This window comes from Rutidosis leptorrhynchoides, chromosome 3 (assembly GCF_046630445.1).
Source record: "Rutidosis leptorrhynchoides isolate AG116_Rl617_1_P2 chromosome 3, CSIRO_AGI_Rlap_v1, whole genome shotgun sequence".
Taxonomy (NCBI): domain Eukaryota; kingdom Viridiplantae; phylum Streptophyta; class Magnoliopsida; order Asterales; family Asteraceae; genus Rutidosis; species Rutidosis leptorrhynchoides.
The window spans coordinates 198975498-198997584 of NC_092335.1; the positions used below are offsets into that span (position 1 = coordinate 198975498).

Genomic DNA, 22087 nt, shown 5'->3' on the forward strand with positions numbered 1-22087 from the left:
ATTGGAGTCTGTCGAACCTATCTTCAAATTAATTAACCTAATAATTAATAATGATTATGGTTGTCCTATTTAGTGATGTTCATATGGAATCTGTTATAATCATTTAATTAATCAATTGGGTTGGGTAATTGATTATTCATTCTGATCAAGTGGATGAATTAATATTCATAAACTAATTAAAACAGGGGTGAATTACATACAGTGATAACTGGTGTAATTGTTGACAGAAGTGATAACTGCGTCACAGTTTAAATCCTTAATCAGTTGGAATATTTGACTTCGGGTATAAGGGTAATTTGACGAGGATACTCGCACTTTATATTTATGACCGATGGACTATTATGGACAAAAACCAGATAGACGTATCAAATAAACCAGGACAAAGGACAATTAACCCATGGTAATAAATTAAAATCAACACGTCAAACATCATGATTACGGAAGTTTAAATAAGCATAATTCTTTTATTATATTTCTCATCGTATCTTTATTTACTGTCATTTTATTACTCGCAATTTTATTTACTGTCATTTTATTTATTGTCATTATTTTACGCACTTTAATTATCGTCATTTATCTTTACGCTTAAAATATAGAATCGACAAACCGGTCATTAAACGGTAAAACCCCCCTTTTATAATAATATTACTACTTATATAATTATATATATTTTGTATAAATATAGTTGTTAAAAATATAGTAAGTATCACCAGCTCCCTGTGGAACGAACCGGACTTACTAAAAACTACACTACTCTACGATTAGGTACACTGCCTATAGTGTTGTAGCAAGATTTAGGTATATCCCACTCTATAAATAATTAAAACTTGTGTCATATTTTGTAGTATTTTGTATTAAAAATAATACTATTTCGTACCCTCACGCTACATCATCACAGCCGCATAGCAATTTTATCAAGTTAATTATTTATGTATTGATCTTTTGCTAGAGATAGTGTAGGCTTATGAACTCATGTCGTCTTACGTATGATTAAGCACTTATCTCTTTTGTGTCATCATCAAAAAAATTGATTAACTTTTGAATATTATAATTGGATTCTCAACCAACAGATTGCATCTAATGTTTATAAATTAATCTCTGATTTTATATTTGAAATTTCAAAGATGATGTTTTTTAATTAATAGGCTGAAGCAAATAAAGCCTTCTTTCCAACTACAAACCTACAGCCATGTGATGGATACTTTGTAATCTTCGGTTTAGTACATTTTCAGATATTTAAGTTACTAACTCGTGTTTATTTGTGTTGTCATGGTTGAAGATTGTCTTCAAATATTATCATTCAATATAACCCGCGAAATCGCGGGTCTTTAACTAGTAATCAATTATTATTGGTACAAAACGTTTGATAGTAATCGTTATGACCGTCTAATGTGAGTATATTTAAATGATCTAATTTTAACAAAATTCATAAAATTTAACATATTATACAATATTATATGTTGCATTGATAAATAAATAGAGTATATGATTATATATTTATATGTATTTGTTTCCAACATAAAAAAAAATATTTTCATAACTTATATATACATTTGTACTTATTTTCTCATAATTTATTGTTCAGTATTACTTTTGAAATTTCTTAAATTAATTGTCTAATTTAAATAAAATTAAGAAGTTAAAGTTTATTTATACATTTCTTGATGTCGAATGTATGTAAGACAAAAAAAGCATGTACGATAAAATAAACTCAATAAGATTGAAATTAAAAATATGTATATGTACTAGTGAAATGACCCGTGAAACCACGAGTTTGTTTAAATGAAACAGTATAATGATATATTATAGATATTAAGTGAATGTAAATGCTAAAGTCATTTAGTTTAATGACCCGTGGGACCACAGATTTCGACTAAGAAACTTGTCGTTATTAACTTGGTAGAATAAATGAACTACATTCATTCTCCCACCACATTCCTCTAATTTTCATTACAACTACTATATTCCTTATCATAAATGATACTTATTTAACATTAAAAGAGGGATTGAAAATACCTGGTTCAACCTCGCAAAAATCATGATTATTTTTGAATTCTTCTATCATACTATATACTTACATTTTAAATAGTGTAACAACCCGACTTTTTCCGTTTACTATCGTTACTTGACCGTTAAGTATTTAACGACGTTTACTTAGACTTTGCGTATTTAACAGAATTAAATGCATATTTGATCCTAGTGGATTACTTGAATTAATATGTTATATTAATTTATGAACTTATTTCGGATAGCGAAATAACTAGAAAACGTTACGATTAAGTTAATCGCCTAGAAAGTTTTTCAGTTTACGGGACTCTGAAGAACGAGAAAATAATTATTTTTAATAATTATTACCTTTAAAAAAACATATTTAATTTATTATATATTTAATGAATTAAACTTGGTGGGATGCGTTTTAACGATCAGTTAACGTTCCGGGAACCCGTTACGGTTAACGGCAACTAGAAACGAACCACACTTAGCGTACTAGCAAGCCAAAGCATAATGTAATTTAATTTTAATAATTGTATTATATAATTATTATGTTTTAAACATATTTTCAATTTATTAGAATTTATATAGATTAAAAACGCGAGAAATTAACGTTTATCGATCCGGTTTGAATTTTCGATTAACGACACTTAGTGGGTACAATTAGGGAATTTATCTAGCAACATTGGTGAGCCCAATAACTCCCTTTTTACAGCCCTTGGTCAAAATTTACAAGGGGAGGGCCTCCTTTGATTTATTTTGGGCTAGTTGTTATTTGAGTCCTTGTAAATTAGGCCCTAACTTATCCCTAAACCTAATTTAATTACACAAAAGGCTTCTATTCTTCCCTCTTCCCAAAACCACGACCAAGATCAGCTCACAACACCCTCTACATGTCAACATCTTCATCCTCATCAATTACCTTCAAAAATTGCTTGTTTGCTTGAACCTTCAACACGAAAGTGCTTCCTTTGATCGTCCTCTACACGCTAGTACCAATTGATTTGTGTTGTAAGGTATAAACGCTAACCCTAATTTTATTAGATCAGTTTTTATGTCTAGTGCTCAATTACATGTGATTAGAGTTGTCGTTAGTCGTTAAATTGCTCGATTGTTGTCGTTGCAATGAATCACGAATTTGTCTATAAAAGGATCTGATCAAATTAGTTTATGTACTGACTTTGTATTATATCTAGATGGATAGATCTTAAAAATTAATAAGTTTGGACTTTGATTTCGCATGATTTCGTTACCGTATGCTCAAGATATGATTAATCGAAGTTTTCGTTAGGGTTTCGCATGATGTACGAATTTTCTGACTTATGTGCTTTGTGATTTGGCTAATGAAATGTGTACTACTGTAATCCTTGTGAAAAATCATGCATGTTGGACTTAAGATTTGCATCAAAAGCTTTTGTAATGCTTTCGTTATGTCAAAACGAAGATTCGTGTTGTTAAGTGAGCTAAATCTGTTTTCAAAGTTAAATAAAATTATGTAGAGTGAACTAGAAATTGATTGAAGCTTTGATCTTCTGGAATATGTTAGTTTATATGTTATTTGATGTATTTAATTTGTATGCTAACTTCTAAAAACGTGTTTTGCCATGAGATATAGGTTTGGTCAAATGACATGTCTGTTTGTTGATTGAAACTGAAGAGTCTGTAAAGATTTGATAATCTTTACAAATTGGCTAAATAGATGTATTTGATTATTTTATCACTAAAACTTTGGAGTGTTTTGTGTCATCTCCAATTAGCCATTTATAAAAAGCTATTTTCAATATTAAATGAGAAATTTTCTAAAACCGATGCGCATGCTGAAACTGATTTGGTAAACGGTAATTAGACCTCTTCTGATATCCTAGTTGTAGACATCGTATGAGGGCCGGGTTAGACTTTTTGGAATCAATTTTGAGTCTAGTTGTGATCTGTAGTTTCCCATATTTTCATGAATTATGTGCTAAGAGTTATACTCGTTGCTTTCTGTGATGCGCGTATTCTAAGGACATGCGATAAACTGCGAATGTGCAAATTGTGAACTATGAGCAGTAACATGTTATTTGACTTAGGTTTGACATGTTGACCATGATTGAATGACCTACTGAGATGTTTGACTTTAGTTGACCACTTTGATCCTGTTGACTTTTGAGTTGACTTTGGTTGACTTGCTTGGACTAGTTGACTTTTACATGCATATTGAGTCAGTCTGAGCACTAGGACTATGCGTACACTATGGGTTGACATAATGTGACCTATATGTATACTTAAGATGACCTATTTGACTAGGTTACGTTGTTCGGTCGTGATTGTTCGACTACTGTACGGTTTTACTAAGAGATTTCAGTGCTTTTGCTAAGGTGAGTCTACAGTCCATTTTTCAGCAACATTTTTGGGATGAGGTACATGCTACTTTTGAAATTATTTCTTAAACTGTTTTTACAACTGTTTTACATATTAGGCACGAGTAACTAAACGAATATACATATGAGTTCAGATCAAAAATCCCTTAGCTTGATTATATTAGTTACTTTATGTAAGTTCGACTTTTTAAAAAATATTTTTTTTAAGATTTTGTCTATAAAAAAAATGCTTTTTTTAGTTTTATTACCTTTAGATTTTTAGACTATATTCGCAACTTTTAGTATTAAGTTTAGTTTTGCCATAGTTATTTTTACTTCTAGAATTTTTAGGCTTTGCCGTAAAATCCCTTAAGTGTTTATTCCTTAGACTAAGTTTTAGGTGCTTTAGAATTTTACGACGCCGTATTTCGCACTACTTTCTTATTTTTATTTTTCGACGCCTATTTTTCGACCTTTTTATTTTTCAACATTTTTCGACGCGCAATCTATTTCTTCCTTATTTCTCGATACTCTAGTTTTTAGGACTTAGAATTTTCTATACTTCTTATCTAAATCTTAAAACGGAAAGAAAAATTATTTAAGCGGTTAAATTAATAGACGTTGACATTTTTCTGGTTCGTAGTAATAGTTGGATTTGTTAGTGGCTAGTTGTGGGCTTCCGATTTAAAGGGTCCTGGCTACCTGCTGCATCTTTTGGCTATTCGAAACGTGGGCAAAATCAGAAAAGTCTATTAATTGGACAACTTATATAAGTTTTTCTTATTATTTTTTTATAACTAATAGGATAATTCTGTGAATGCACCGAGCAAAACGTTCACCACCTTTCATACGTTCACCACCTGTAACTCGATCAAGACATCTAGCAAATATTGTCGCCGTTGATTTTTCTTTAGAATCGTCATCTAGTCGAACAAGAACTCCAACTCAAATTTCCGATAATCCATCTTTTGAACCCGACTTCACAATTAAGAACCCGGAGCATATTCAAGGACAATTCCAAGATCCTGAACCACTAATTATTCCTCCTGAGCCACAAACCATTAAATCAGAATCCTCTAGTGATTCGTATTCAACAAATTCAATTATGGAAGTAACGGAACCTCTAAGTATGGAAGATCGAATGAGAGCTACACGCACGGGCCAAGGTCACGCCATTATTAAACCAGAAGTTAATGCTCCAGATTATGAAATTAAAGGACAAATCCTACACATGGTAACTAACCAATGCCAATTCAGTGGTGCACCGAATGAAGATCCTAACGAACACCTTCGTACGTTTAAAAGAATTTGTACACTATTCAAAATCCGAGAAGTGGAAGATGAGCAGATCTATCTCATGTTGTTTCCCTGGACTTTAAAGGGAGAAGCCAAAGATTGGTTAGAATCGTTACCTGAAGGGGCGATTGATACATGGGATGTTTTAGTTGAGAAATTTCTTAAAAGATTCTTTCCGGCATCTAAAGCCGTGAGACTTCAAGGAGAAATTGTTACGTTCGCGCAAAAGTCAAATGAAACATTATATGAGGCGTGGACAAGATTCGGAAGGATGTTGAGAGGATGTCCTCAACACGGTTTAGACACTTATCAAATAGTACAAATATTCTACCAAGGTGTCAACGTTGCTACATGAAAAGACATCGACATAACAGCTGGTGGTTCCATTATGAAGAAAACCGCAACTGAAGCTTACAAAATTATTGATAACACAGCCTCCCACTCTCATGAGTGGCACCAAGAGAAAGATATATATCGTTCATCTAAAGCGGCTAGAGCCGATTCTAGCCATAACTTTGATTCCGTTTCCGCAAAAATAGATGCTTTCGAGAGACGAATGGAAAAGATGAATAATGATATTCACGCAATACGAATCAGTTGTGAGCAATGCGGTGGACCACACTTAATGAAAGACTGTCACATTGAACAAACGATGGAACAACGTGAGAATGTTGTCTACATGAACCAAAGGCTGGAAAATAGTTATCAGAATAATTATCAACCGCCAAGGCCAAACTTCAATCGAAATCAAAACATTCTTTACAATCCAAAAGGACCCGAAAATAACTGGTATAACCAACAAGGTCCGAATAACCAACCAACTCAAAACAACACTTTCAATCAACAAAGACCTAGCTTGTATAAACCACCACAACAAACCGAAGAGAAAAAGCCAAATCTAGAAGAAATGATGGTAAAGCTAGTTGAATCTCAAACACAATTTATTACATCTCAAACCCAAACGAACGAGAGGTTTGATCAGTCATTAAGAACTCAACAAGCTTCCATTTTGAATCTTGAAAAACACGTAGGTACTCTTGCTAGCATGATGAGTGAGAGGGAACAAGGAAAGCTACCGAGTAATACTGAAGTAAATCCTCGGAATGAGAATGTTAACATGGTGTCAACAAATTCTGAAAAACCAGCTCCAGAAGATGGGAAGGTTTTAGATGTGAGTAACAATGAAGAAGTTACACCAACACCACCACCCGAGTATGTAAAGCCAGTGGTGACACCATACAAACCACCCATCCCGTTTCCAAGAAAAGGAGTTGAGTATGAGCAAGTAATAAGTAATAAAGATTGTGATACTTCTGGAAAGAAGAAGAAGAAAAAGAATAAGAAAGTACAAGAAACAAAAGCCGTAGAAGTAAACCCGGTGAATACAGTTCCACCAAAACTTCCACCTAGGGTAGGTGATCCGGGTGAATTTATTGTTCCTTGTCTACTTAGTGATTGTGTCATGTATGATGCACTAGCAGATTTAGGTGCAAGTGTGAGTGTTATGCCTCTTTCCTTATATAAGAGATTAGGTGTAGGTGAGTTAACTCCAACGGATATGAGTGTTCGACTCTTTGATCAAACCATTAAGCACCCAGTTGGAATTGCTGACAACCTACCCGTTCAAGTAGGCAATTTAACCTTTCTAGTCGAATTTATTGTCATTGACATAGAAGAGGACCCAAACATTCCTCTAATTTTAGGTCGGCCATTCTTAGCGTCCACCAAGGCGTTATTTGATGTAGGAAATGGAAGAATGACACTTAAAAGTGGTGACAAATCGATCACCTTTATGATTCGAAAGTCTAAATCTCCACCAGCCAAAACCGTTGAACCAGTAAAAACAATTGGTAAGAACCATGTGCTTTTACCAACTCCAACGGTAATACTTAGCAATAATGAAACGCCTAAGTGTGGGGAAAATGAAGTAACACCTAATGATGACATGATAACAAAGAACCCCGTTGTTGATACGAAATTAAATGATCCCATTATTAATAGTTCAATGAAGAAACTTATTAAACGGATTCGCGATGCTAAAACCAAGGGGAACTTTAAGTTATGTAACCGGTTAGTATCCAATCTATCACCTAAAGAAAAGGAGAAACTAGTTGAAATTGTGGATATTACACAGGAATCCGACCAATGGCTTAAAGAAAAAGTCACGGATATGCAAGTTGATTATGGACCAAGAGAAATTGACGATGAAGTTAATCACAATTTCGACACCACAGCTACCTAAGTGTGGGGAGATTTAAATGTTCTAAAAAGAAAATGCTGTCTAGAGTTAATTGTTCTGTTCTCGTGTAGTTCCGAAAATGGAATCCGATTGGTCTTTTCCGCTAGCAGACACTAAAGAACTAGTTTTCTCCCTCCATTCTGAATTTTTGTTTTGTAGGTTTTTTATGAAATTAATATGCATTTTAATTTAAGTTTTTAAAAACAAAATTTACTTTAATTCATTAAGTTGAAAAAATGATTTCTAAAATTCGTCGTGAGTTGAAGACTAGGTCATTAAGCCGAAATTACTTTACCCGAGGGCGGGGCGACAAATTTTGTTATCATTATTTTTAATTTTATTGATTTAAAGTATGCCAAAAATATTATACTTTATAAATTTTTGAAAAGTGGGGTTATAAACCAAACTTCAAAAATATATATATATATATATGTTTGTATTTTATCTTATGTACAAAACAGGGTAAAACAACGCACTTTCAAAGACTGTCATTAAAGTTCAGCAAAAGGTACTAATTTTGACGACAAGACGCAAAACAACAAATATGATATAACAAATGAAGGAATGAACGATGAGGCGCCATCTATCATTCAACGAGCTTTGTAATTACAAACTCGGTATTTTTAATCACTTTTCTACGCTAATCACCCTCATGAATTTAAATTATAGTCTGATTTCATGCAAATGAGGGCATTGCATGATCTTAAGTGTGGGGAAGGGTTATAAATTCTCTCAGGTTTATACTTGGTTTATTTGCCAAATTTTGTGAAAATTTGAAAAATTTTCAATTAAATGAAGTCAAAATCATGTTTATACATATTTATGAACGGTGAAAACTAGGTGATAATACCGAAATTATCGGAAAGGACATAAATTGAGAAACAACCTAAAATGCTTGAATTCATTTAAAATGGAATAAAGGAGAATAAAAAGGCAAAGAAAGAAACTAAGTGTGGGGAGAATGTACCAAGTTATTCAATTAAAAACTATCTATCACATATTTTTGTACAAGATTATTGCAGGTACTTTTGTTTTGGATGATACTAATCAGTTTTACCCGATTTACTATAATACTTTTGAAAGAAAGATGGATCTACACGATGAATCAATTCCATCATTAAAAGGAAGTAAAGTCTTCCGAAAAAGAAACGCGCTTCTTGATTTAGGTCATGAAGTTGTCGTCCAGACCAGCTGTAGGTTGACGAAAAATCTAGAAAAGTCATCACTAAAATCAGCAGAAAATCCACGGACCTCAGCATCAAACAGGGTCGCCATGTGGTCAGATTTATCCTAACCATGAGAAGGATTTATCTCGTACAATGGGGGGGCACCGTGCAAATTAGCTTGATAAGACTAATGAATCAGATCCCCAGAAAAGGATAATCTCCTTAAAGATTAAAAATCAGCTTTTAAGACTGATAATACTCAATCCTAGAGATTGACCTTAAAGATTGAGAATTCAAACTCATGGAATTTGATGATATCTAAACTCGAGCATGAACGAGAAAATATTTTGATCAAAAATACAAACCGATTTGTTTTCTGAAAAACCATTTTCAATGCGTTCATTACCATTGAACGTAAAATCCTAAGAAATTCACCTGGAATTCATTAGGTCACCTGAACCAAATCGGGTGTCAACCGTAGGAACGGTGGTTGCATAGCATGGTCGGAGACAGGACCTTGTGCCAGACCGAAAAATTATAGGATGATCTTTACTATCGCTCCTACCAAGGATAGTTCTAGCATCCGACACGTTAAAAGACCATAATCATCTGCATGTCACGGGACATTGCCTTAACAGTTTCTTGTTCATCGCTTTCCTTTACAACCGGACGGTAGTTTACCGAAAGGTAATATACGGAACAAGTAAACTGGATGTGTGCTATTCGATACCGGGATAGCAGTGGATTACACGAACCTAAAAGTTTTAGCCAAAATATTGATCCACAAATATATTTTGCAACACCGATGATGGATCAAATCAGAAAACTTGTCTAGGGTAAAATCTAGCTTGAATTTTCAAAAGATCAAATGTTTTCATAAAGATCCAATTTCCTTAAAGGATCTAAATTTTTATAGTCATGTGGGACTGTAAACCGCCTTTCAAATGTGCACTTTGCTTTGGAAACCGAAAGTAAATCGGCTATTTGATTGCAAGTGTCGTTGTCCTAAACCCAAGGCAACTGTGGATGACACACCCACCTTTAACCATATCGTTACTATCATTGTTTATACCGCTCTATCAAAATCACTGATGTACAAAGTGTAAAGAATAAAGAAGTGATTCGTGTGATGTATTATATTATTTCAAGACTGTATTGCTTGAGGACAAGCAACGCTCAAGTGTGGGGATATTGATAAGGCTAAAAAGGAACATATATTTCATAGCAAAATCCCCCAAGAAAGACAAGATTTTAGTTGCAATTGTTCCATTTTCAAGTAATATTCGTTTATTTTAAATAAGTGCGAAGACAAAAGGCGAAAACGACGAATTGAAGACACAAAGGTCCAAAAAGCTCAAAAGTACAAGATACAATCAAAAAGGTTCAAATTATTGATGAAGAACGTCTAAAAATGACAAGAGTACAAGTTACAAAACGCAAAGTACAAGATATTAAATAGTACGCAAGGACGTTCGAAAATCCGGAACCGGGACATGAACCAACTTTCAGCGCTCGACGCAACGGTGTAAAAATTACGAGTCAACTATGCACAAGAATAAAATATAATATTTAAATAATTCATAATAAGAATAATATTAAATAATAAAAAGTTGTTAATTGAGCATAGTTCAGGGGTCGTAAATGAAAATTCAATTTCTAATTTCGCTATAAAAGGATGATTTACGATCAAAATTAGAAAGACTTTTTTTTTCGATCATTATCTTTTTCTTACTTTCCTATATCAAATATCAATATCTATATTTATAATTCTCTATCATAATGTTAATGTAATCAGATATAACAATAATCTTAATTTTAATTTTAAATTATGATAATAATAAGATTTATGATAGAGATCTTTTGAGTATGTAAGTCGAAATTCTGTCCGTGTAACGCTACGCTATTTTTAATCATTGTAAGTTATGTTCAACCTTTTTATATTAATGTCTCGTAGCTAAGTTATTATTATGCTTATTTAAAACGAAGTAATCATGATGTTGGGCTAATTACTAAAATTGGGTAATTGGGCTTTGTACCATAATTAAAGTTTGGGCAAAAGACCGACACTTGTGGAAATTGGACTATTGACTATTAATAGATGGGGGGTATTGTCTAATTGAGTGACAACTCATTGGAGTCTGTCGAACCTATCTTCAAATTAATTAACCTAATAATTAATAATGATTATGGTTGTCCTATTTAGTGATGTTCATATGGAATCTGTTATAATCATTTAATTAATCAATTGGGTTGGGTAATTGATTATTCATTCTGATCAAGTGGATGAATTAATATTCATAAACTAATTAAAACAGGGGTGAATTACATACAGTGATAACTGGTGTAATTGTTGACAGAAGTGATAACTGCGTCACAGTTTAAATCCTTAATCAGTTGGAATATTTGACTTCGGGTATAAGGGTAATTTGACGAGGATACTCGCACTTTATATTTATGACCGATGGACTATTATGGACAAAAACCAGATAGACGTATCAAATAAACCAGGACAAAGGACAATTAACCCATGGTAATAAATTAAAATCAACACGTCAAACATCATGATTACGGAAGTTTAAATAAGCATAATTCTTTTATTATATTTCTCATCGTATCTTTATTTACTGTCATTTTATTACTCGCAATTTTATTTACTGTCATTTTATTTATTGTCATTATTTTACGCACTTTAATTATCGTCATTTATCTTTACGCTTAAAATATAGAATCGACAAACCGGTCATTAAACGGTAAAACCCCCCTTTTATAATAATATTACTACTTATATAATTATATATATTTTGTATAAATATAGTTGTTAAAAATATAGTAAGTATCACCAGCTCCCTGTGGAACGAACCGGACTTACTAAAAACTACACTACTCTACGATTAGGTACACTGCCTATAGTGTTGTAGCAAGATTTAGGTATATCCCACTCTATAAATAATTAAAACTTGTGTCATATTTTGTAGTATTTTGTATTAAAAATAATACTATTTCGTACCCTCACGCTACATCATCACAGCCGCATAGCAATTTTATCAAGTTAATTATTTATGTATTGATCTTTTGCTAGAGATAGTGTAGGCTTATGAACTCATGTCGTCTTACGTATGATTAAGCACTTATCTCTTTTGTGTCATCATCAAAAAAATTGATTAACTTTTGAATATTATAATTGGATTCTCAACCAACAGATTGCATCTAATGTTTATAAATTAATCTCTGATTTTATATTTGAAATTTCAAAGATGATGTTTTTTAATTAATAGGCTGAAGCAAATAAAGCCTTCTTTCCAACTACAAACCTACAGCCATGTGATGGATACTTTGTAATCTTCGGTTTAGTACATTTTCAGATATTTAAGTTACTAACTCGTGTTTATTTGTGTTGTCATGGTTGAAGATTGTCTTCAAATATTATCATTCAATATAACCCGCGAAATCGCGGGTCTTTAACTAGTAATCAATTATTATTGGTACAAAACGTTTGATAGTAATCGTTATGACCGTCTAATGTGAGTATATTTAAATGATCTAATTTTAACAAAATTCATAAAATTTAACATATTATACAATATTATATGTTGCATTGATAAATAAATAGAGTATATGATTATATATTTATATGTATTTGTTTCCAACATAAAAAAAAATATTTTCATAACTTATATATACATTTGTACTTATTTTCTCATAATTTATTGTTCAGTATTACTTTTGAAATTTCTTAAATTAATTGTCTAATTTAAATAAAATTAAGAAGTTAAAGTTTATTTATACATTTCTTGATGTCGAATGTATGTAAGACAAAAAAAGCATGTACGATAAAATAAACTCAATAAGATTGAAATTAAAAATATGTATATGTACTAGTGAAATGACCCGTGAAACCACGAGTTTGTTTAAATGAAACAGTATAATGATATATTATAGATATTAAGTGAATGTAAATGCTAAAGTCATTTAGTTTAATGACCCGTGGGACCACAGATTTCGACTAAGAAACTTGTCGTTATTAACTTGGTAGAATAAATGAACTACATTCATTCTCCCACCACATTCCTCTAATTTTCATTACAACTACTATATTCCTTATCATAAATGATACTTATTTAACATTAAAAGAGGGATTGAAAATACCTGGTTCAACCTCGCAAAAATCATGATTATTTTTGAATTCTTCTATCATACTATATACTTACATTTTAAATAGTGTAACAACCCGACTTTTTCCGTTTACTATCGTTACTTGACCGTTAAGTATTTAACGACGTTTACTTAGACTTTGCGTATTTAACAGAATTAAATGCATATTTGATCCTAGTGGATTACTTGAATTAATATGTTATATTAATTTATGAACTTATTTCGGATAGCGAAATAACTAGAAAACGTTACGATTAAGTTAATCGCCTAGAAAGTTTTTCAGTTTACGGGACTCTGAAGAACGAGAAAATAATTATTTTTAATAATTATTACCTTTAAAAAAACATATTTAATTTATTATATATTTAATGAATTAAACTTGGTGGGATGCGTTTTAACGATCAGTTAACGTTCCGGGAACCCGTTACGGTTAACGGCAACTAGAAACGAACCACACTTAGCGTACTAGCAAGCCAAAGCATAATGTAATTTAATTTTAATAATTGTATTATATAATTATTATGTTTTAAACATATTTTCAATTTATTAGAATTTATATAGATTAAAAACGCGAGAAATTAACGTTTATCGATCCGGTTTGAATTTTCGATTAACGACACTTAGTGGGTACAATTAGGGAATTTATCTAGCAACATTGGTGAGCCCAATAACTCCCTTTTTACAGCCCTTGGTCAAAATTTACAAGGGGAGGGCCTCCTTTGATTTATTTTGGGCTAGTTGTTATTTGAGTCCTTGTAAATTAGGCCCTAACTTATCCCTAAACCTAATTTAATTACACAAAAGGCTTCTATTCTTCCCTCTTCCCAAAACCACGACCAAGATCAGCTCACAACACCCTCTACATGTCAACATCTTCATCCTCATCAATTACCTTCAAAAATTGCTTGTTTGCTTGAACCTTCAACACGAAAGTGCTTCCTTTGATCGTCCTCTACACGCTAGTACCAATTGATTTGTGTTGTAAGGTATAAACGCTAACCCTAATTTTATTAGATCAGTTTTTATGTCTAGTGCTCAATTACATGTGATTAGAGTTGTCGTTAGTCGTTAAATTGCTCGATTGTTGTCGTTGCAATGAATCACGAATTTGTTTGCTATGGATCTGATCAAATTAGTTTATGTACTGACTTTGTATTATATCTAGATGGATAGATCTTAAAAATTAATAAGTTTGGACTTTGATTTCGCATGATTTCGTTACCGTATGCTCAAGATATGATTAATCGAAGTTTTCGTTAGGGTTTCGCATGATGTACGAATTTTCTGACTTATGTGCTTTGTGATTTGGCTAATGAAATGTGTACTACTGTAATCCTTGTGAAAAATCATGCATGTTGGACTTAATATTTGCATCAAAAGCTTTTGTAATGCTTTCGTTATGTCAAAACGAAGATTCGTGTTGTTAAGTGAGCTAAATCTGTTTTCAAAGTTAAATAAAATTATGTAGAGTGAACTAGAAATTGATTGAAGCTTTGATCTTCTGGAATATGTTAGTTTATATGTTATTTGATGTATTTAATTTGTATGCTAACTTCTAAAAACGTGTTTTGCCATGAGATATAGGTTTGGTCAAATGACATGTCTGTTTGTTGATTGAAACTGAAGAGTCTGTAAAGATTTGATAATCTTTACAAATTGGCTAAATAGATGTATTTGATTATTTTATCACTAAAACTTTGGAGTGTTTTGTGTCATCTCCAATTAGCCATTTATAAAAAGCTATTTTCAATATTAAATGAGAAATTTTCTAAAACCGATGCGCATGCTGAAACTGATTTGGTAAACGGTAATTAGACCTCTTCTGATATCCTAGTTGTAGACATCGTATGAGGGCCGGGTTAGACTTTTTGGAATCAATTTTGAGTCTAGTTGTGATCTGTAGTTTCCCATATTTTCATGAATTATGTGCTAAGAGTTATACTCGTTGCTTTCTGTGATGCGCGTATTCTAAGGACATGCGATAAACTGCGAATGTGCAAATTGTGAACTATGAGCAGTAACATGTTATTTGACTTAGGTTTGACATGTTGACCATGATTGAATGACCTACTGAGATGTTTGACTTTAGTTGACCACTTTGATCCTGTTGACTTTTGAGTTGACTTTGGTTGACTTGCTTGGACTAGTTGACTTTTACATGCATATTGAGTCAGTCTGAGCACTAGGACTATGCGTACACTATGGGTTGACATAATGTGACCTATATGTATACTTAAGATGACCTATTTGACTAGGTTACGTTGTTCGGTCGTGATTGTTCGACTACTGTACGGTTTTACTAAGAGATTTCAGTGCTTTTGCTAAGGTGAGTCTACAGTCCATTTTTCAGCAACATTTTTGGGATGAGGTACATGCTACTTTTGAAATTATTTCTTAAACTGTTTTTACAACTGTTTTACATATTAGGCACGAGTAACTAAACGAATATACATATGAGTTCAGATCAAAAATCCCTTAGCTTGATTATATTAGTTACTTTATGTAAGTTCGACTTATAGGGACGGTACCGTTAAGTTTGACAAACCTCACCGCAACATAACTGGTGCTTATTTTGTTGTTACTTGTACACCTGATCAGTGTATGCTTAGAAAGGGTAAAAGGAAGACGCGTAGCGCTTTAGCTATTCGCAAATGTTAAAGCTTTATAATCAAGTGCTCATGATAAGTGTATATTTTTACGAAGCTTTTCAGAAATCTCGTTGCCTAACTTATGATGAATGTTACTTAAACTTGATGTTTACAAACTTGAAAGTAGACATGGTATACAAACAGATGAAACAAAAAGAACTTTTTTATGTCACTCACAGTTGAAACTTGACATCTTACAAACAGTTTATTACTTAGCATTTGCTATATGCAAATTTTTGAGATTAAACCTTAGTGGTTTATTCTGATAAATGATTTTGAGAACTGATTTTTGACAAACGATTTATGGAAACTGTTTTATGGAACATACGAGAACTATTTACTCAAACATGTAGATTCACTCAACTTTATGTTGATCCGTTTTGCATGTTTTATCTCAGGTATTAGTTGCTTCCGCTGTAGAACATTGCTGGTACGTAGAAGTCAAGCCAAGCATTGGGACCAGAGTTAATACGCCGTTAGTGGATTCTGACGGGGTATTACAAATAGTCACAATATGATATGACGTATGTTAGCGATTTTCAGATTCTTGTTGTTTAACAAACATACAATAATAAAACATTCAAGGTGTGATAAATTTCATCATCAAACAACGCATAAAAGAGAATAATTCTTTGAAAAATCATTAACAATGACTAGAAAGTTTGTACCTGTTTTTTGAAACAAAAGGTTATTGAATAATATGGTAATGATCGAGAAAAATAGTTGTAAAGTTTATACGTATTGAGAAAAAGAGTTGTGATAATATATGGTGGAGATGCTCCGAGATATATATTTATAAAATAATATTAAATATTAAATGATATTTTATTAATTATTTTTGCCTTCCAAATCGTCATTCATATATTATCGACATTTATTTGTTATTATTTTGTATCTTTTTCGATTAGAATTAATATTAATATAAAATAAAAATATCATTATTATGAAAATTAAACTGTAATTAGTGAAAGGATAACATAATCATTTTAGAGGTTTATATTTATTTTTATTTTGTATTTTTTAATTAGAATTAATATTAATTTAGTATAAAATAATGACATTAACATTATGAAAATTAAAGGGTAATAGAAAATTACGGAGTAATAATTTATTTAAGTTATTAAATAATTAGTTATTATAAATAAAAAAAATTTTAATTATAAAATACTTAGGATTAATGACATCATTTAAGTGATCTAGATTTTTTTCTTTTTCTTTTTGATTTTTTTCTTTGCAAAGTTATTAGTCTAATAATAATATCATCATTATAAGATTTTAATAGAAAATAAAGTTATTAGCCTAATAATAATATCATCATTATAAGATTTTAATAGAAAATATAGAAGATAGATAGATAGATATGTATGATATGTTAATTTTAATTAATTTTATTAACTTCAAAACGTTTTAATAAGACTTTAAGCTAAGTGCATTACTCGCATTGACTTTGTAGAAAGGGTATAAACGTCTTTGAAACTCCACGACGGTACCCGAAATAACGTCTCTCTTATTTGGGGTTTTAGGGTTTGCAACATCACTATAACATTCCTAAATCAAGCTTAGGGTTTAGCGACGAACACAAAATGGGGAGAGCTAAAAAGGGTCCAAAATTCGCAGTAATGAAGAAAGTAGTCTCACATAAAGCAATCAAACAGTAAATCATTCTACATCCTATCTCTTAATTTTACATCAACATTTACATCTCACCGCGTTATGTTAATTTTGTTTTATATATATTTTTGTCAGATATAAAGAAGAGGTTTTGAACCCGAATAAAAAGGATTTAACAAAAGAAAACCTCCCTAGAAACGTGTAAGTTTGCAATTCCATTGATTTACCAGACTGTTTCTGTATGATTGTATGTGTATCATTATTTGATTTGTGATTATTTGTGGTTTTCAGACCTTATGTATCATCTGCTCTGTTTTTTTCGTACAATACGGCGCTTGGACCGCCTTATCGAGTCTTGGTTGATACTAATTTCATCAATTTCTCAATCCAAAATAAAGTAAGTTTTGCTTGATACATAGTGCTTTTTATGCTTTTCACGCTATATGTCAAATTCAAAAGTTGCATATATCCTTACTTTTTTATCACTTGGAATCGGATTATTATGTTTATTTATTATATTTATTTTTTTTGTTTGATGCAGTTGGACTTGGAGAAGGGAATGATGGACTGCTTATACGCTACATGTAAGTTTACATTCAGTGTTTTATTTGTAGTTACCAGGAGTGTTTGTTAGTTGGATATTTCAGGTTTGGTCAATTAGGACATTTTAATGCAAAGCCAAAATAGAACTGAATAATTCAACCATTGAAACTGTATCATACTTGGATTAATGGTTATTCTTGTTTATGTATAGTCCAATCTTGATCATCACCTCATTCTTTAGATCGAGAATAACTGTACTTGTAGATCACTTATAACTTCTCTAGTACTATCATCACTTTAATTGCATTTCCCATAAGTATATTAGATCTAAAACATTGAACAATTGAACAATATATAGTGTAGGGATGTCATAATATGCATATATTAGGAACGGGAGGTATATCAGCCTACTTCAATCTTGATACATGTGTCATCTTCCTGCTAAAGTTTGGAGCAACCTTCTCTTTAAAAGAGGGGGAAAAAAATTTTGTTTGCGCATATAGCTTTCAATGTTTTACATTTAAAAAAAAAAAAAATTACTAGTTGTTAATTGTACGTAGAGGCATCAACTTCTTTTTGGCCCCGTCTCAGATGAATATTGCAGCAGTCTTCACCTAGCAGTAGTCTTCAACTAGGTGTTGTTTGTTTTTTAAGATGTTTTTTGTCAGAAAATATGCGGACCACGCCTTTAAAGAAGATGTGGCCTAAAGATATGTATGGTGCCAACGAAGCATTGCTTCAATGGCATCCCCTTCACGTTGTGTGTTGAGTTGGGGGTTAGGTCATGGGTTCGAGCCTTGCTCTGCCCATCCTATTAATTAATACGCCTGAAATATGGATATCCAGATTGACCCCAGGGGGTTTTCTCCCTGATCCATTCAGGATTCAAACCCGGTCCGCCTGCCCCTTGGGATGGTTAAAGGATTGGGTTCCTATAATGCGATTCGGATTTCCTCCTGAACGCGTGTGTGTGCGTGTGCAAATGATGAGTGTCGTTGAAATAAATGATACATTGATGCAAAGCTTGCCGTTGAAAAAAAAGATATGTATGTTGAATAGTGAAGACGGTTTGTTTTTATATCTGCAAAATAACTTAATCATGTCTGCAACACTTAGAAGCACATTTCTAAGTCTGCTTGTTTGCATACAGAATAAGACATTATTTATCTTTCGTCTTCCGAAAAACAAACAGTCTGCAGTAAGAACTAAGACATAAAACATAATAAGATCTACAGACTGAAAAACAAACAACACCAACAACAACAACAACAAAAAAAAAAAAACCCAATACCACATGAGTGGTGTATGGGGGAGGTGAGATGTAGGCAATCCTTCCCCTATCCGAGAAATAAAGACAAGTCATTTCTCCACCCAGAGTGAAACACTCTCAAGAGTAGAGAAAGTCATCCCTCTCTTTATTCGACGGATAAAGAGATGGCAATGACAACACCGTAGTCTCTATATTGAGCAAATATGGCAATGACATATTTCATGTATTTGTCGTTCAATGCGTAGTTTTACTAACATAACATTACGTGATGAATGTTTAAGATCTTTTCCCATTAGCGTCTATTACTAGGTACTACAACAAAGTTCATAAAATTTAACATATTATACAATGTCATATGTTGCATTGATAAATAAATAGAGTATATGGTTATATATTTATGTGTATTTGTTTCCGAAATACAAAAAAATATTTTCATAACTTATATATACATTTGACTTCTTTTCTCATAATTTTATTGTTCGGTATTACTTTTGAAATTTCTTAAATTAATTGTCTAATTTAAATAACATTAGGAAGTTAAAGTTTATTTATACATTTCTTGATGTTGAATGTATGACAAAAAAAGCATGTACGATAAAATAAACTCAATAAACTCAACCTTATTTGGATCTCATGTTGGTAACCCTTATGGTTGTTAGTTGATTTTAATTCTTAATTTCTTGAAAAGGTACTCCTTGTATTACGGACTGTGTGATGGCTGAACTTGAGAAGCTTGGTCAGAAATATCGTGTTGCTTTGAGGTAAGTTATCTTTTATTTAACCGAAACTATATGCTTTACTTCGTTAAGTAATTATGTAATTACCTCAATGATGTCATTATGATTTAGCTTGGTTTGTATTTCATGGAGCTGGAAAATACCATTTTTATGATGATATCAAAATAGAATTATAGATAGTTGAAAATATCTGAGCAGCATCTTTATTTATTTACATTATAATCTGATTTGTATTTACTTTATATCTTCTTTTTTTTTTTTTTTTTTTTTTATTTCTTAAACAGAATTGCCAAGGATCCTAGATTTGAACGCCTTCCGTGTACTCACAAAGGAACGTATGCCGATGACTGCATTGTTGAAAGAGTTACGCTGGTAAGTTAAGCTTTAAACTACTTCATTTAATTTCTGTTAACCGTTTCGTAGGGTCTATTGTCTCATTCTATTCTATAATGAAAACAGCACAAGTGTTATATGGTAGCAACTTGTGATAGAGATTTGAAGCGTAGGATTCGCAAGGTACAATTTCCTTTTTTAGCAAGCTTCATAATATTCTTTCCTTTTTTAACCTCATAATTATGATCCAACATTTTTTTGATTAATATATTTGGTATTCAGATACCTGGTGTGCCAATTATGTATATCACCCAACACAAATACTCTATCGAAAGATTGCCTGAAGCAACAATGGGTGGAGGTAGGCTACCGAACAATCACCATTTAGACTTCTTGCAAACAAATTTCAAACTCTCCTTTCTTTAATATGACAAATGACAATTATACACTCTTGTTCTCATTGCAGCTCCAAGAATATGACATGTTGAGGTGTTGTTGCATGTAATCAGTGATGAACTTTACCCTAGTTGAAGAATAGATCTTGTGGAAACCGTTTACTGCTACTATTACAACCGTGACCGTGTATTGTTCTTCAAGAATGTAATAACCATATTCTTGTTTTATTTACGGCTTGTTTCATAAACGCACAATGATTAGATGAAAATGGAGATATGAGGTTTTTGCATGTTGTCGATGTACTTCAACAACCAAATAGTGTTGAAGTTTGTCCATAAATGTCTTTTTGTTCAATTTTTTTTTTTTTGGCGAAAATATTAATATATATATATATATATATATATATATATATATATATATATATATATATATAGTAGACCCGAAGATCCGGTGGTACAACATTGAGCAGATCATGACGATCTGTAGTGAAAGTAATTGGTCACAAACGACCTAAAACACATTGACGCTCACTCTGTTCGTTCTAAACAATATGAACGACAACATTGACAGCAGAGCGAGCAAATTGAGAATACATAGAAAATAAAACCACCAATCCTAAGCCTACAAACATACACATAAACCCAATCCCGTATTTGACCCCGCATCTTCACCCCACAGAAACCGCAAACTCAAACCAATCACCGGGCAACCCAAAAACACCTAACCCGAGGCCTATTTACCGAAGTCAACTAAGTCAACAACGCTGGCAACAACATCAAGCCCAAAAAGACCCAACGACGGGAAAATGGAATGAATGAACCAAACTTGCGGCAACCGAACAGATCCAAAAGCAGAGTTAAACCATAAAGAAACCAGTCATCATCGCCAATTTTTTAAGGACATATACAAACCCCAAAACTCAAGTAGTCCAACAGTAGCCTTTAGCAGCCGCTAGCAACAAACGAAGCCGCCAGCTGCAACCAACCGCCATCGACGGCCGGACCACCGAGATCTGCCGGATTTCAACATAAAACACGATCCACCTAACCCCTGCCATATCTTCCCATCCCCACCCAAAATCGAAGCCCAACCTAGAGAGATGTAGAGTTCCAGGCGGAACTCGTCGCCTACAAACCAAACTTGGAAGTGAAACGGCAGTGGAAAAGGAGAAAAAAACGACAAGGCAAACCCAACTACCGGCCAGAATCGTCACCAAAAAACAACCCAAAACCCTAACAGTTCCCAGAATCCGAGTAGAAAACACCCGGATTCGTCGCCTGAAAACCAGAGAATGTAATTGTTCATATGATCCAATTACATTCCATATTAAACGTTATTGGAAGTGGCAAGATGGGCGGGTTTGAT

At 32.5% G+C, this 22087-nt stretch overlaps 1 protein-coding gene across 1 annotated transcript; it reads left to right on the forward strand.

Annotated features, from left to right (window-relative positions):
* The first annotated feature begins 17347 nt into the window (after nt 1-17347).
* Nucleotides 17348-21051, forward strand: LOC139897157 (uncharacterized). Its single transcript, XM_071879815.1, has 9 exons — nt 17348-17486; nt 17579-17644; nt 17735-17840; nt 17985-18027; nt 19945-20017; nt 20278-20365; nt 20453-20509; nt 20609-20687; nt 20793-21051. The coding sequence occupies exons 1-9, from the start codon at nt 17416-17418 to the stop codon at nt 20804-20806; spliced, it is 597 nt and encodes a 198-aa protein (XP_071735916.1). The 5' UTR covers nt 17348-17415; the 3' UTR covers nt 20807-21051.
* Nucleotides 21052-22087: the final 1036 nt, after the last annotated feature.